Below are 14303 nucleotides of genomic sequence, written 5' to 3'. Positions count from 1 at the left end.
GGGTATTCTGTAGCGAGTGGATGTTGATCGCTCGAGATCGCAGCGAGCGTCTGCGCGCCCTGGAGCGATACGAATTCCATCACCAGCTATGCGCTGGGCGTGCAAATATTTCATCGACTCGCGTTGGCGACTGCGGCTACAGCACATCGCCGCTGCGCAAAGCGCTGCATTACACCAACAGTCTCGCTTGCACCAGCCGCTTTCTCGAATGTACACGAGAGCACCCGCGTGTTCGCAGCAACGTCTCGCGAACCCGATAGTAACGAGACGTTGCGCACTGCGTGGACAAGAAGACTTGCTCGAGACTCACAGTTAGGATTTTGAGCGCGCTCCGATCGCCGATAGCACATCGTGCGCAGTACAACGGGCGTGACTGCCGTCAGCGGCACCGTTCCTGCTCCGAGCCCTGAGACGCACCGTTCCTGAAGATTCTCTGAGGGGCGGCTTCCAGCGTCGCAGCAAGCGTGCCGGCCACGTTTGACACCGGCTGGCTCTCAAAATCGGCCACGCTTCTTCTCGTACTCGTAACTCTGTTCTCGACTTTGACGTTGCTCGACAGCGTTTGCGATAGAAGCGCTGTGCTTTCCCCTGAATCCTCGCACCTATTCGCACACCCGGAATATCGAATGCGTTGCAATCAATCTGCGGCGGATTTCAGCGCAATTCCGCACTGAATCTGATCCATGTGGCGACGGCACCGGATGCGAGCGAGCACCGGACAGCGAGCCGGCCGCCAAATTTGGCAGCTTCGTGCGTGCACGCCATCAGCCTGCAGTCGCTGTTCATGAGGCACGTGTCGCTGCTTGGAGCGTGCGCAGCGCCGTTGTCAAACGCGAGGCCGCGCTCCGCCGCCGTCATCCCAGAATGGCGCGCGCCGCCAGCGCTGGTGGATCAGCGCGCCACAGTGATCCCGAAATAGAACCACAACGGGTAGCGCCTGGATGGGCAACGACGATTTTTGCTCCACATATTTTTTAGTTTGCGTTCTTGTGTGGTGCGAGTTTCGGGAACTTTGCGGTGCAGCACGCTCGGCATGCGTCTGACTCTCTTTTGTGTTTGGGTGCTCTTGTTCGCGAGCTGGAACGCTTGCGGCACCATAGCTGCGGTGGCCGTTCGAGCTTCTTCCAGTGGCGGTGTGCTTAGCCAGGACGTTGCAGAGACGCTGAACTACACGCACTATGAGTACACGTTGCTGAATGCTTTACACCACGAAAACCCAAAAATATGTATCAACGAGGCCTTGACGATCGGTGCGGCGAACGTTGCCGATCTGCTGACGTACTGCAGTGTCGAGGAGGTGAACTCCAATACCTGTCACTATGTTACACCGGATCTGATTCGGCAGACTCTTGAGCAGTATGGGTTTCACGGTGGGGATTATGTGGGTGTCGAGATGGCTACGAGCTTGCCGTCGTCGTATTTCAACTGGACGTATGGCGAAGGCCTTGTCGGCCGGGAAGGCTGGAAAGCAGCACTCTTACAAGTACCGACGCTGCTGGACAAGCTTGGTCCCGAGCTCCGAGCGCAACGGCTGAACCTTGCAGGTGCAGGGACGGCAGTACTACGCACTGACTTGGTGTATACTTTTGTGGTGATTGGCACAGCACCGAACCAGACATGCTACGGGGACAGCCCAGACCAGCCGGTGTATAACTTTGGTGGACCAGATAGTGGCTACATTACTACGCTGTGACACTGGGTCCCTGCAGACTCGGACTCGTGGCAGACGAGACTGTGCGGAAGCAAGTCGAATCGACGTTGCTTTGTGGGGAAAGGATGAGCGCGGCGCGCAACAAGGGACTGTCGAAATGGATCCTCTACAAGTCGAAGGGAAAACCTAGACAATCCGTGCGCATGGCGACACAAAGCGGCCTCGCCACAAATCCGGCAACGACGCGATTCAGGGCACGTACGAGATCGCAGCAGGTTGATCTGCTGATACTCGGAACCAGTATTGCTGTGAATGAAAGTTTTCCTGAACGCTCTATGTCCCGTAGATCATGGCTGGCATTGCAGCGGTTGGTGCGGCGGATGGTTCGGTCGAACGTCGCAGATCCATGATGCGTAGCTGGTCCCAGCGGTCTTCGTACGCATACCCGGGGGGGCCAGCGACTTTGCAATGAATCACAGTGATCGTCAAAAGGAAAACGAACCAGCAAGAAAAAGCCCAGTCCACAGACGTCGTCACCGACACCTCACTGCCAAACAGACCACTTGACCCCCAGCGATCCGTTTTTGCTTTAGAGCATCTGGGAGTCAGATACAGAGGAAAACGGCAGTCTGGTGAGTCGGCTGAAATCAGCCAAAGAGGCACGGGTAGAGAGGCACCCTCGCACAGCGCGTCGTCGCATGCATATCGACTTCTTGGCGCCGCTCTGGTCCCGAAAGCTCGCTTGCTTTACCGCTCCCGACATATTCGCAGACAGTGCTGGTCGACACCTCACACCGAAACCTAATCTTCTGACTGGATTGATTCCATTCGACAGCCTTCGTTCGGGCGGCTGCTTCGAATATGACGCCCTGCGAGTCGTGCGTCCAGTTGCAGCCACCTATCGAGTCCCGCGCGATACGGCGCGAAATCGCGACGCGGTGCCGCTTCCGCTGAACGTGCTGTGGTGGGATCGAGGTGGCGCCGCCCCGTATTCATGGAAAGCGCAACAAGGTTGATTCCAGAATCTATCAAAACTCGTAAACGCAAACCTGAAGCAGAGAAAAGACAAACCGCAACGCAGATAGGCCTGTTCAAGCGGGAGCGACGGATGGCGCAACTACCCCCAAACGCCCCGTCGCCAGAAGACGGCGTCGCTCGCTTATTCCGCGAAATCGCATCGCGCTCGGGACCCCAAGCGCACACCTATTCCGATACATATATCATCAGAACGAATGAAGAACGTGCATCCACCGTCTGGACTCTGGACGTTCCGAAAGCGTCTACGCGGGACTCGTTCAATTTTAGCGCAGACTAGCACCAGTGGTGTCAACCAGATATCCCCGGTATCGCGCTTGCTGCCAGGCATCCCGGGTGCAGCGTGGAGCGCAACGCGGCTCGCGCATGCGCAGACGCTCGATCGACGTCACTTGCCGCGAAACCCGCCGCGCGGATCCGATGCGTGGCTGCGAACCGCGCTGCGCTAGCGCCGGCGGGAAACGTTCGCATTCGATTTTACCCTCAACAACAGCCTTGCATTCGCGCGCGTACACGATCCATAATCCGGATTCAATTTGCGTGTACGTGAGGCCCCTGTTTGAAATTCTCCTTTGCCCTGTTCAGTGGTGAGTCGTGCACTATCCGTTCAATATGGAGAAACGTTCACGTCGCGTTATGAGGCATCGTTTTGAGGGCTTCCACTTGCCGGGTTCAGTGTGGGCCCCCACCGAGTACCGTGAACTGGAAAAAGTGGAGGACGACGAGCCGCAAAACCCAGTGAAACTCGAAAAGTTCAGTCATCACACCGAATGTAAGTCTCAGGACAGCGCGAAGGAACCTCTGGAAAAACCGTTGGTACAAGAGCAAGCGCGGCGTATTTCTTCCCCGGTGAAGCTGCCGGCACGTGCCCAGCAGGCGCACCGCTTTGTGTCCCTGGAGGATTCTCTGGTCGAAAAAAGGGAGCTCGAAAATATTCAAGAAAAAACGGACGAGAAGGCTATTTATGGCGAGTCACCGAAAACAGCTGCGGACGTGGCAGATGCGGCTCGTGTCGAGCCGTCGCCCCAGACAGAGCCCGAGACACAGGTATCCCCGCCTCGAGCGAAAACCTCGCCCAAGAATCACCAGTACCGACAAGTACCGAAAACGAGACGCTGGTCGATACGCCAGGCGCTGAGCGTGCGTGCGCCACCAGCAGCGCCGACGTCGCCCGTTAGTGCCGCCACAGTCGCTAGTGTCAGCGACTGGTCCGCTGGTACCGGCGCCGCGACGGAGAACGCACACGAGCACCAACAGACCGCAGCGACGGACACGGAGCATTTGACCAAGACTAGGCCCGCAACGACAATTTCACTTCCGGATCGGGTTGTCAAGAATAACTTCCCGGGCATCGAAGCGATCGAGAATATGTCGCTGCCGAGCGTCTCGCCTGCTGCGCAGTCCGATGCAAGCGCATTTTCTGTGGGAGATATCGTTGCATCGAGCAACGATTCAGGCCGCTGGGATGAGGAGCCGTTCGAAAAACTACCGTCCGAGAGAATCCCGAAACGGGCGAGCAACCGACGTCGATCAGCGCTCGCCAGAATGCTTGTGTGTTTCCGCTAGTGTGCGGGGATCATCAATGACGGTGCGCGCTAGGCGATACGTTCAGAATCCGTTCCATTATATATGAGGGTAAATGGAGAGAGAGAGCAATGGAGTGTTTCGTTTCCGTTGTCGAACGAAAACGTGGATGTTCCGGTCCGCGCTTTTGGGATCAGGGCGGTATCCCGAATTCCTGCGTCCTTTCGCCTGCTGCAACTGCGTCTATGCAGGGCAGATCCGTTGTCTCAGAATGAGCAGCATCGCGTCTGTTGTCTTCCATGCGCTTACGACTCAGTCGCTGCGCTATGGAACCAATAGCATGCCGTCCAGCAGATTCAGGTGAGGTGTATCTTCACTATGCGCGTATTCTGCGGATGTCTGCGAAAGTGCGGCAACAGCCATTGTTGGCTTTCGATCGCCTTTGGAAACGCTCTTGTGCCGAATCGAGCCGCTGTCGACGTGCTTCATTCGGGCAAGCTGCTAGAGTCTCCGTTCCCAATGCAGCGTAGGCGTCCTCAACGACTGCATATAGGCACTCGACACTGGACAGAGAAACAGGCAGGCACGCCACTGCGCACGTACGGATAAGGCAGCGCTCACGATACCCATCTTCGCTCGCTTTCACCTGCACGCATACATCGTCTGATAAAACTTGATCTCGTGTAGGAAAGCTGAAGCCCTTGGTACCTCCGCAATAACGACGCTGCCGGATACCGCACTAAGCAACGAGTCCCTGGACAAACAGATGTACACACACGGGGCACGTGACGCATCCAAGATGCCCTAGGCACGACGCGCTACCTCCAATAAACCCGAAACCTCGTTCGAATAAGGACGCACAAACCAGTGTACAACCCAGCACGCGCTACCTCCAATAAACCCGACAATTCGTTCGAATCAAGACCCACAAACCAATGAACAACCCAGCTCGCGTTGACACGCACCGCTGTTCCCCGAGCGAGCTATACGCGAACGAAGTACCCCAGATGAGTCTACTCTCGACTAGATTACCCCAGTGCAGCCTTGAAGCATACCCTACAAAGCTTGACGCCAGGAGCGCTGGCCACCCGGCAGAGGCGATCACGTCTGGCGCGGCGGTCGCGCAGCGACGGTGTGTGCCTCACTACCTGCACAGCGTCTGCACACGGTGGTGTCGACGTCACTGTGTGTGTGTGTGTGTGTATCGTACTGGTGCCCGATTACAAGCAAAAGGTATTTCGGGGCTTGTGAGTGAACCACACAGCGTCTGGCATGCCTTCGCAAGAGAACCCTTGGGCCTATATCCCGTCAACCTTTGTGCTATGCCCGGGTTGCACGTGGTCAAGTCACCGGAGCGGAGTGGCGAACTTGGCGCCGTTGCCCAGAGCTAGTGCTGCCTGGACGACGACGACGTTGGGGACGTTCGCGACACCCGTGTCGGTGTTGCGCCGAATACGAGTCCCTCTGGACGAATTTCCAGCATCCATTGAAAGCGAACGGCGTGCTGCGTGCGTATGGAGAACGGCAAACCCGACGGGTCGTCTACGCCAGCTTTTTGCGAAACTCGAGCGCTTTAGCGTGGACATTAATGTACCGGGTGCGGAGGCCCCGATTCAACTCGAGACAGGGTTTTTCGCCCGTCAGGCCGGTGGCGCCGTGGCGGTGCGCTCCGGAGACACGGTCGTCTACTGCACGGCTTGCTCGGACGCGGAGCTCTCACCGAACATCGATTTCGTGCCACTTCGCGTCGACTATGTGGAAAAATTCTCCGCTGTCGGTCGTACATCCGCCGGATACCTGAAGCGGGAACGACCTGGCGATCGTGAAATTCAGGTTTCGCGCCTCATTGACCGACCACTGCGGCCTTGTATTGCTGAAGGCTTCTTCAAAGAAACCCAAGTCCTGGCCAACGTGTTCTCATTCGACGGCACCCACCAGGCGGACACACTGGCTATTTGCGGTGCCGGAGCGGCGCTGGCGCTCTCCCCAGTGCCCATGTGCGCTCGGGTAGCGGGTGTTCGCATCGGAATGCGTCAGGATGGAAGCTTTGTGGTGAATCCGACCGAGCAACAAATGCGCGGTGAATGCAAATACATGGACATGGTGGTAGCGGGCACCAGCAGCGCAGTGCTTATGATCGAAGCGGGATGTCTCTTCGCCTCTGAGCAGCAGATTGCTGAGGCTATTGAAGTCGCGCAACGAGCGATTGCACAAATCTGTGAGGGCATCGAACGACTGGAAGCGCTGGTGACTGCAGCGCATCCCGAGCGTGCTCCCAAAGATGACGCTGACCTGCGTCGTGTGCGCGACACCTTGCTGGAGCAGACGAGGAAGATCGCACGAAAGATGGGTCTCTCGCAAGCTATTCGAATCGCGGAGAAGAAGCAGCGTGAAGCGGCACTGGCGGAAATACGCGAACAAGTGCTGGAGGAGCTTTTGGATGCTGTCACAGAGCAGGAGCTCGAGACGCACGGTGCCGCCGATGAGGAAGCGTTCGAAACACTCTGTCGGATGGCGTGGAAACGGGTACTCTCCAGCGAGATGCGTCGTCTCATTGTACGTGAAAAAGTCCGTGCAGATGGACGAAAGCCGCATCAAGTGCGCCCCATTGATATTGTGCAAACGCCGCTGCCTTGCGCGCATGGCTCGACGCTTTTCACCCGCGGTGAGACGCAGACACTCGCTGTCGTGACGCTGGGCGGTCAGGATAGCGCCCAGCGTTCCGAATCGCTGCTCGGAGAGCATACCGCTCATTTTTACCTGCAGTACATGTTTCCGCCTTTTGCGGTCGGCGAGGTAGGACGCATTGGAGCACCAGGCCGCCGCGAGATTGGCCATGGCATGCTCGCCCAGCGAGCATTGGAGCCCGTTGTACCTCCTCGCGAGGTCTTCCCATACGTGATACGCGTGGAGAGCAATATCATGGAGAGCAACGGGAGCAGTTCCATGGCGTCGGTTTGTGGAGGCAGCCTAGCGCTCATGGATGCCGGCGTTCCGGTGAGTGCAGCGGTTGCGGGCGTCGCCATGGGCCTCATTCTCGACCAGACGACTGAGGAACCGGACGTGTCGCGTCAGTCGCCCTCCTATCTCATACTGACGGATATTTTGGGTATGGAAGATGCGCTCGGCGATATGGATTTCAAAGTTGCGGGCACACGTACCGGCATCACCGCCTTGCAAATGGATATCAAGGTCGAGGGCATAACGCTTGGAATCATCAGAGAGGCCCTGGAGCAGGCGCGCGACGCAAGAATCCACATGCTGGATGTGATGGATGCGGCATGCAGCGCGCCCAGATCAACGGTACCCAGTTCGGTACCGAAGATCAAGATCATCAACATTGATCCGAAACGCATCGGAGACGTCATCGGCCCGGGCGGCAGGGTCGTGCGCAGCATCATCGAAGCGTGTGGCGGCGAGGAGAACATCACAATCGACATCGAACCGGACGGTGTCGTGAGCATCCTCGGACCCGAGACAGAGCTCTTGGAGCGAGCGGCGCGTATGATTCGTAATATCACCATGGACGTTGAGGTGAGTCAGGTCTTCGAACAGGCTCGGGTAACCAAAGTCCTTCCGTTTGGTGCGTATGTCGAATTGGATCCTCTGACGGGCAAGGAGGGATGGTTGCACATCTCCGAAATCGCTTGGCACCACATAGACCGAATTGAGGACGTTCTGCGTGAAGATCAAGTTATTGCCGTGAAAGTTCTTGAGGTGAATGCACGAGGCCAGGTCCGCGTTAGTCGCAAGGCCTTGTTGGAACGACCGCAGCCCTCTGATGCTGCCGCCGGTGCATCCGCGAATGGGACTCGTGCCAATACAAGCAGAAACGTGACTTTATCGGACGCTCCAGGGTCGGGGTCAAGTGCGCGGCCAGGCCGCTCTCCATCGTCGTCGTCGTCAGCGCCGAGGTCTGCACCGAATCGACCATCGTCTTCGTCAACGTCTGGGAATCCGGCGATAAAACCAACGCAGCCGGCGCCTCCGGAAGAGACATAAACTGCGGTTCCTCTACTGGTACGGAAGCTTGTGACGACACAGATTAGAGACAGCATGCGAGTCGGTTACCAGAACGGATCGCACACCTGAAAAGTACGCATTTACCGTACGTATGTCGCGTGCATCGATGCATCGAATGCTTCGGGATTCACGCTCGCGATTTGTGGTATCGCGAGAGGCTCACGACTCAGCGAGCATCGGGGTTAAACGAACTCCTCATCCCGTCCAATGATACCATCGATTTGGTCACCGTGCATCGCAGCGATCGTCGTGTGAGTGCAAAGCTGATTGTAGAGGCTGTCGATCTGCGACGCGCTCTGGACGCGAACCCGAACAACCACTCGTTTCATATCGCCCACGAGCTCGATCCAGAAAGCGTCCTCTTCCACCTCGCAACGTAGAATCGATTCAACGTCCTGGAGGATACGCTCCACAGCTTCGTTGGGTACCGGGTTCCGTAACAGGAGGCGCAATTCGTACTGTGCTGGAAACGTCTCCGGCATCGTGAGAACACCGGCGATTCGCTGTTCATCTGCTATACGCGGACTCGGGTTACCGGCTCGTCGCCGCTCTTCCTCTTCGTCCTCGAGGCGTTTGCGGGCTGGACCCCAGCGCGCACTGCTACCCGACCCACCGAGTCGCGGTGATCTGGCACTCTCGCTATGCTCGTTCGCATCTGGACCGGCGGTGCTCTCGTCATCGGGGAACGCTTCGTTGGCGAACCGCAGCCGGTACGGCTCATACTCATCGGTTGCCGAAGCGGTTTCAGCATCTGCAGTGGTCGATGCTGGGCCACCGAAATCGCCCCAAGCTGGATCATCCTGACTTCCGGGAATGCCCAGAGACTCACCAGATCGTGCATCTGATGCCTCTGTGAACGCCGAATCAGCAAAGCCCATGCCTTGGGTGTCAAAATCAAAGGCGTCGATGTCGTTTTTCTTGTTCGCTTGCGTCCGAAATCGACCGCCACCAGTCCGAGCATCCCGTTGGAGAAGTTCCTCCAGAGCTTGCTCGATGTCCTCATCGGAGCTCGTCGCAAAGCCAATATCCGTGAGCAAATCCGTATTGTTCAGGTCCGATGACGCCTGGTCGCGGCTCTTCCAGACCGGACGATCGGGAATCGGTAGAGGAGGACCCTCATCGACTTGGAACCGTTGACCAGGAGTCGGGATCGGGGGCGGTTCCGGTGGTCCAAACAGCAAGCCCAGAACGCGGGGCGGTTCACCACCCTGACTCCATCGATCCATCTCCTTGTATGAGATATGCGAATGAATGAGTCGTTGGTAGGCTTTCTGGAACGGACTCTCAGGAGCGACCAGTGGCTCGTTCTCATACCATGCGTATTCGTCGAAATCGGTTACGGGCTCAGATTCATCCGGAAACGAATGCTCTGTCGAGGATGTCTCGCTTCTGAACCTCAGTTCGGATGGCATTCGCTCATGCGCTGCCTTTGCCCGCTCTCTGGCACGTTCTATAGGATCTCTTTCCCATGCAAAGCTCGAATCGGTGGGCGTCTCACCATCAAATGCGTCGGCAATGTTCGCATCCTGCAAAGCCGCCACGTCGAAATCCGTTTCGATATCATCATCTAGCGCCAGATCAGCTTGCCCCCCGAAGAAATCTGTTGAACTCGCATTCAGCTCGTCGTTGTTGTCCTCGTCGTTCTCACTTGCTCTCGCAGACAAGTTTGTTCCAAGGTCAGACATCTCTGCGGGTACGTGTTGTGCAACGGGACCGGCTTCACCTGGCGACCCGTATACGGTACTTTCTCCCGAATTCGGAGCCGACCCATCGGTTGAAAACGTCGTGGATGAGCCACGAGATGTGCTTTTTTCTGACCTTCTTGTTGCCTTTTTGGATCTAGGTGTACGTGACTGTATCCCGACGCGGCTCTGTTCTGCGGGTTCTTCGTCCAAATGCTCATCCGCGGCGTTAAATACACGCGAGTTGGCGACCGTCGTAACCGCTGCGTCGGCGTTAACCTCAAGAGTTTTCATTGCAGGATCAGGTATAACGGATGAAGCATCTGCTGGCAGGGATTCAACATCTGCTGGAGGAAGCTGCCCATTTGACACGCTCTCATCGCGCTTCTTCCGTGCCTTGCTTCCTGTAGTGCGCGATGTCGATGACGACCTGGTTGTCTGCTTTTGCGTTCCCAATGAGTGTACCTGACGATGACCAGGTGCTTCCGATGCGTCATCTGCAACTACAGCGGACTCGGTATCTTCCGTCGACTCTGCAGCCGAGTTTTGGTCGCTCTTCTTTCGTGAGCGACGCTTCGTCTTGGCTTGCGCAGGCACCGGCGCCTCCGCAGCCTGCTCAATACTACCCGTTTCACCAGCTGCTGCTTCCGTTCGGGCTATCTCTCGACTGGTAGCCTGAGTCGAGCTTGCTTTTCTCCGAGACTGTCGACTCCGCGTTTGCGCGCTACCTCCGGCGCCTGGCTTGCTCGCTAAGGTGGAGTCTGCGACCGACATGGATCTCTTGTTGGTGCTGGTCTCGCTCGTATGCTGTTCATTCGGTGGATTGGCATCAGCATCGCCTTCCAAGGTTGTTCGCGAGCCCTTCTTGACCTTGTTCGCAGATTCCGGCGCTGAGACTGCATCATCGCCTGCGTCCCACGAATGCTGATTCTTTGCGGAAGTGTGAGGGCCCTCTATGAAGAGGCTGGCGCCCTCGCTGCCAGCGTCCTGCATGCGCCATCCGCGACGTCCATCCCGGCGAATGTGCTCTGTCCATCGTACAGATTGAGCGAATTTCGCTGAATGCCTCCGAAGTTGTTTCGTCAAGGGATTTCCCGATACCGTTCCGAACCATTTCGCACGGATAGCACCAAGCGTGAATCCGCCCGGAACAACAACAACACCGTTCGTGAACGCTGTCCACATGATCACGAGCGCAGCGCAGCGCAGCTTCAGCGAGACCCGGTGCGAGCACAAGCCAACCGAGTACTGTTCCAAGGGTGTAGCCTGAACGGCGCAAGCTGCCCGCTGATTTCACACTCGTTATCAGACCAAGGGTCTGAGACTCGGTTTCCCCTCTCTGACGGCTCGCTGTTCTCGTGCACAAACTTTAACGCTGCACAAGACAGCCAGCGCAATGTTCAGGTTACAGCTTGCGTCTGGGACTTGGCTCGGTCAGGTCGTGCGCGCTGCGCTCCTCGTAACTTGTGCGAGCGTGCGGAATACACCCAGCGAGTTCTCTTCCCTTACTCTGGGCACAGCGCACGCTGAAGGCTCGTCGCACGTGAGACGCCGTCTTTGTCTGGAACGACGAAGCAGCAACGTAAAATGTAGCTCAGACCGTTCTAGAAAGCGCCCCTACGAGATACTGTGGGCGAGACTTGCCCGATGCGCACTTCGTATCGAGTGCGACCCCCCGGAGTCGTCGTCCGCGAGGCTCCAGCGACAATCACTCGTACCTTTGCGGTTTCGTGGAAAGCGGTGCTGAAGCTGCAGGTTCGCTCCCCGAGAAGACTCCTGAAAGCCGAACTCTCCACCTAGCACAACGATGCGGAGGGCGTCACCTGCTGCACACGTAGACGCTGCACTGCACCAAAGGTACCGAAGCTAGCGTTGCGCAGTTCGAAACGGAAACGAACGTTCGCGCTTAGCACGAGTAGCGTACGCTACCAGCGCAACAAGGAAGGCTCCGGGCAGTGCTGCTGCATGCCGCCGCCGCCGCCGCCGTCGATACTCGGGGCGGCGGCGGCGGCAGCTTTGTGATCAACGCAGCGGCACGTCGACACGGGATCATCGTGCGATACGCAGGGCCACTGTGGATGAGCGTTCAACGCCAGAGCGTTTGGCTGAACGCGGTGCATGGAGCACGCTTGCAAGCGACCAGCGAGACATTTGTCCCGTCGTATGGTTGCTGGTTTGCATACAACGAACCGCTGAACTGTAGTGATGAACGCAAGGCGCCGCTGTTCTTGTGCATAGAGTGCGGTGAAGGCTGCACGGACGGTGTTGCAGCGATTTTGGGGCAACTTGGCGAAGGCGCCGATCGACCAACTTCCGAGTTTCGTGTCGTACGAGTATAAGCCTTGAAGCTGTGAACGGATACTTCGGTCATGCTAGTATGCGTACGTTGTGAACAACGGTTTTATGCACCGCTGCAGGAATAAAAGTCCCGTGTACAGGGCGCAGAGGCTGGGTCCGAGATTTTGAGTCCCTCACCCAGTCCACTTGTCTACATTCAATGGGATGTCGACTCTCGCAGTCCAGGATACAGAGGTGACACGCGTCCTGGCTCGTAACAGCCGTTACTGTACGTGGATACCATTAGAGCACTCTCATCAGCGGTCCCAGGCCCGAAAGGATCCCAAGCGCATTTGTGTACACGGACTATGTGAACGCGTATACCTACTGGTGTGCAGGGCGAACGCTGCCCAACCGGGAGAACGCTTCGTGTCCATGCGCTAGATTTTGAGCTGGTGTCTGTCAAGGCACTGGAGTGCCGTTCTCTTTGCGGTCGGCGGCAGCGGCGCATCCGTCCGGATATCGAGCGTGTGCGGCACGCTCGGCACCTGCAGGTTCGCAGGGTTGATCGAAGCTCTATCGCCAACCAGGGGAGTGGTCTAGAGGTCTGTCGAACGTAGACGCACCAGGAGAGAAGTGACTGCGGCTATCCTGGCGGCCGATAGCAATCGCACATCCGAGGAATTCGGGTTCGGTGCATGGACTATCCCCGGGACGTTTACACCCACGAAAGAATAGAACGGAACAGGTCCATTGGCCAGTTCGGGTGTACGCTCTCCAACAATGCAGGAATAAAATGTAAAGCTTTGTCAACGCGCGCATATCTACTATAGTTTGCATCTATTCCCGTGGTTATGAACACCAGCCCTTGCCGGTTTGTTCACCGACTGCTCACATTCTGTCTCTGTTACCGCCGATTTCCAATACGCTGGTCTCTCTGTTCCCTCTGGCTCTATGATCAACACTCGAGGGATGCTGATGGCACCATTCGAGTCCCGATCCGGCGGAGCCCGGCTGTGCTCAACGCATTTCACGCGCAGGTGGTCGTTGCGATCGACGCGTCGTTATTCATGTCCATCTGGTTTGCATACAACGGCGGCATGGCTCAGGAGCAGTCACGCGTGACTACCGAGAGGCGCTTCCCGTGCGCGTCCACCACATGTCAGGCACCGAGCGCTGCGCTGCGGCGAGTAGGCGCTCGCTTCATCCCTTGGTTCCAGGATCCGAACGGGTACAGCGTGCTCGCCTGCATACGCCCCCACGCTCCCGCGACTGGTATCGCACGCTACGACCACGGACCTGCTGCGGGCGATCAGGGCAACAAGTCCCGCGTCCGCTGGGCGCGCAAGCGTACACACTATTCCATTCACTGGCGGATTTGTGGATCGCGATGCTGTCCCTGGTGGAGCACGTGCAGCAAGGAAACTCCATGACGCAAACACACAGTCGATCCGGCTGAGCTGCGTCCATGCAACGCGGTGTCGCACGCTCCACGGCATATGATCGCCGCGATGACGCGAGCCCTGGTGCACGACCCTTTTCCGTCTATAGGAAAGAGACGGGAGCTTCCCCGAGCGTATCCCGTGAGATGTACTATGTTGTTGTTGTTGCTGTTACTGCTGCTGCTGCTGCTGCTGGATGCGGTTGCGTGCGGTTGCGTCGATGGGCACAAGCATGGACGATGCATCATTCGAGTGGAATCGAGTATTGCAGGTGCCCAGTGCAGTGAATGCTCGGTGTGTGTGCCTCTGAGCAATTCGTTCAAGCGATGACGGCGCGTACGCTTCCTCGTCAGTGGGGCAGCGCGAACTGCTGCGCCCATGTGTTGTTGCTGGGAAACCGCACGATCGAAGGCGCGAACTATGCGTGACGTGAGCGTACTGAACGCTAGAAAAGGCGAAGAGTGCCGGCTCGAACGCATGCATCGGTATACGAGTCGACTATATTACGAACCTTAATTCGCGGGCGTCGCGATGCACCTTGATCCCGGTGCCGTAACGAATACCAGCAGCCACGCGGCTAAGCGGCTGCCCGGCAACGACGATCGAGACTCCTGAAACTACTCATGAATCCTTCAACCCGGTTTCTTCATTTTGATTGTCGAGACTCTA

General features: G+C 57.3%; 3 protein-coding genes and 1 non-coding gene across 4 annotated transcripts, besides 2 other annotated features; 2 read left to right on the top strand and 2 right to left on the bottom strand.

Moving 5' to 3' along the window:
* Positions 1 to 608: part of a sequence feature (possible transcribed region) that runs on past the window's edge.
* A 2690-nt stretch (positions 609 to 3298) lies between these two features.
* On the top strand, positions 3299 to 4252 carry CYME_CMH148C (hypothetical protein; the record flags this gene model as incomplete). The annotated part of the gene is made up of 1 exon (XM_005536048.1): positions 3299 to 4252. The coding sequence occupies one exon, from the start codon at positions 3299 to 3301 to the stop codon at positions 4250 to 4252; it is 954 nt and encodes a 317-aa protein (XP_005536105.1).
* Positions 3636 to 5270, bottom strand: CYME_CMH147T. Its single transcript, XR_002461306.1, has one exon. It is a non-coding gene; the product is annotated as a hypothetical transcript (transcript).
* A 212-nt stretch (positions 5271 to 5482) lies between these two features.
* Positions 5483 to 8212, top strand: CYME_CMH146C (polyribonucleotide nucleotidyltransferase; the record flags this gene model as incomplete). Its single annotated transcript, XM_005536047.1, has 1 exon — positions 5483 to 8212. One exon carries the CDS (start codon positions 5483 to 5485, stop codon positions 8210 to 8212), a length of 2730 nt encoding a protein of 909 aa, XP_005536104.1.
* A 203-nt stretch (positions 8213 to 8415) lies between these two features.
* Positions 8416 to 11100, bottom strand: CYME_CMH145C (hypothetical protein; the record flags this gene model as incomplete). Its single annotated transcript, XM_005536046.1, has 1 exon — positions 8416 to 11100. The coding sequence occupies one exon, from the start codon at positions 11098 to 11100 to the stop codon at positions 8416 to 8418; it is 2685 nt and encodes an 894-aa protein (XP_005536103.1).
* Positions 11101 to 11993: 893 nt separating this feature from the next.
* Positions 11994 to 13812: a sequence feature (possible transcribed region).
* The last annotated feature ends 491 nt before the right edge of the window (positions 13813 to 14303 follow it).

The sequence above is a fragment of the Cyanidioschyzon merolae genome, chromosome 8 (assembly GCF_000091205.1).
Source record: "Cyanidioschyzon merolae strain 10D DNA, chromosome 8, complete genome".
In the NCBI taxonomy this organism is placed as follows: domain Eukaryota; phylum Rhodophyta; class Bangiophyceae; order Cyanidiales; family Cyanidiaceae; genus Cyanidioschyzon; species Cyanidioschyzon merolae.
This window is presented reverse-complemented; position numbering and strand designations above follow the sequence as displayed.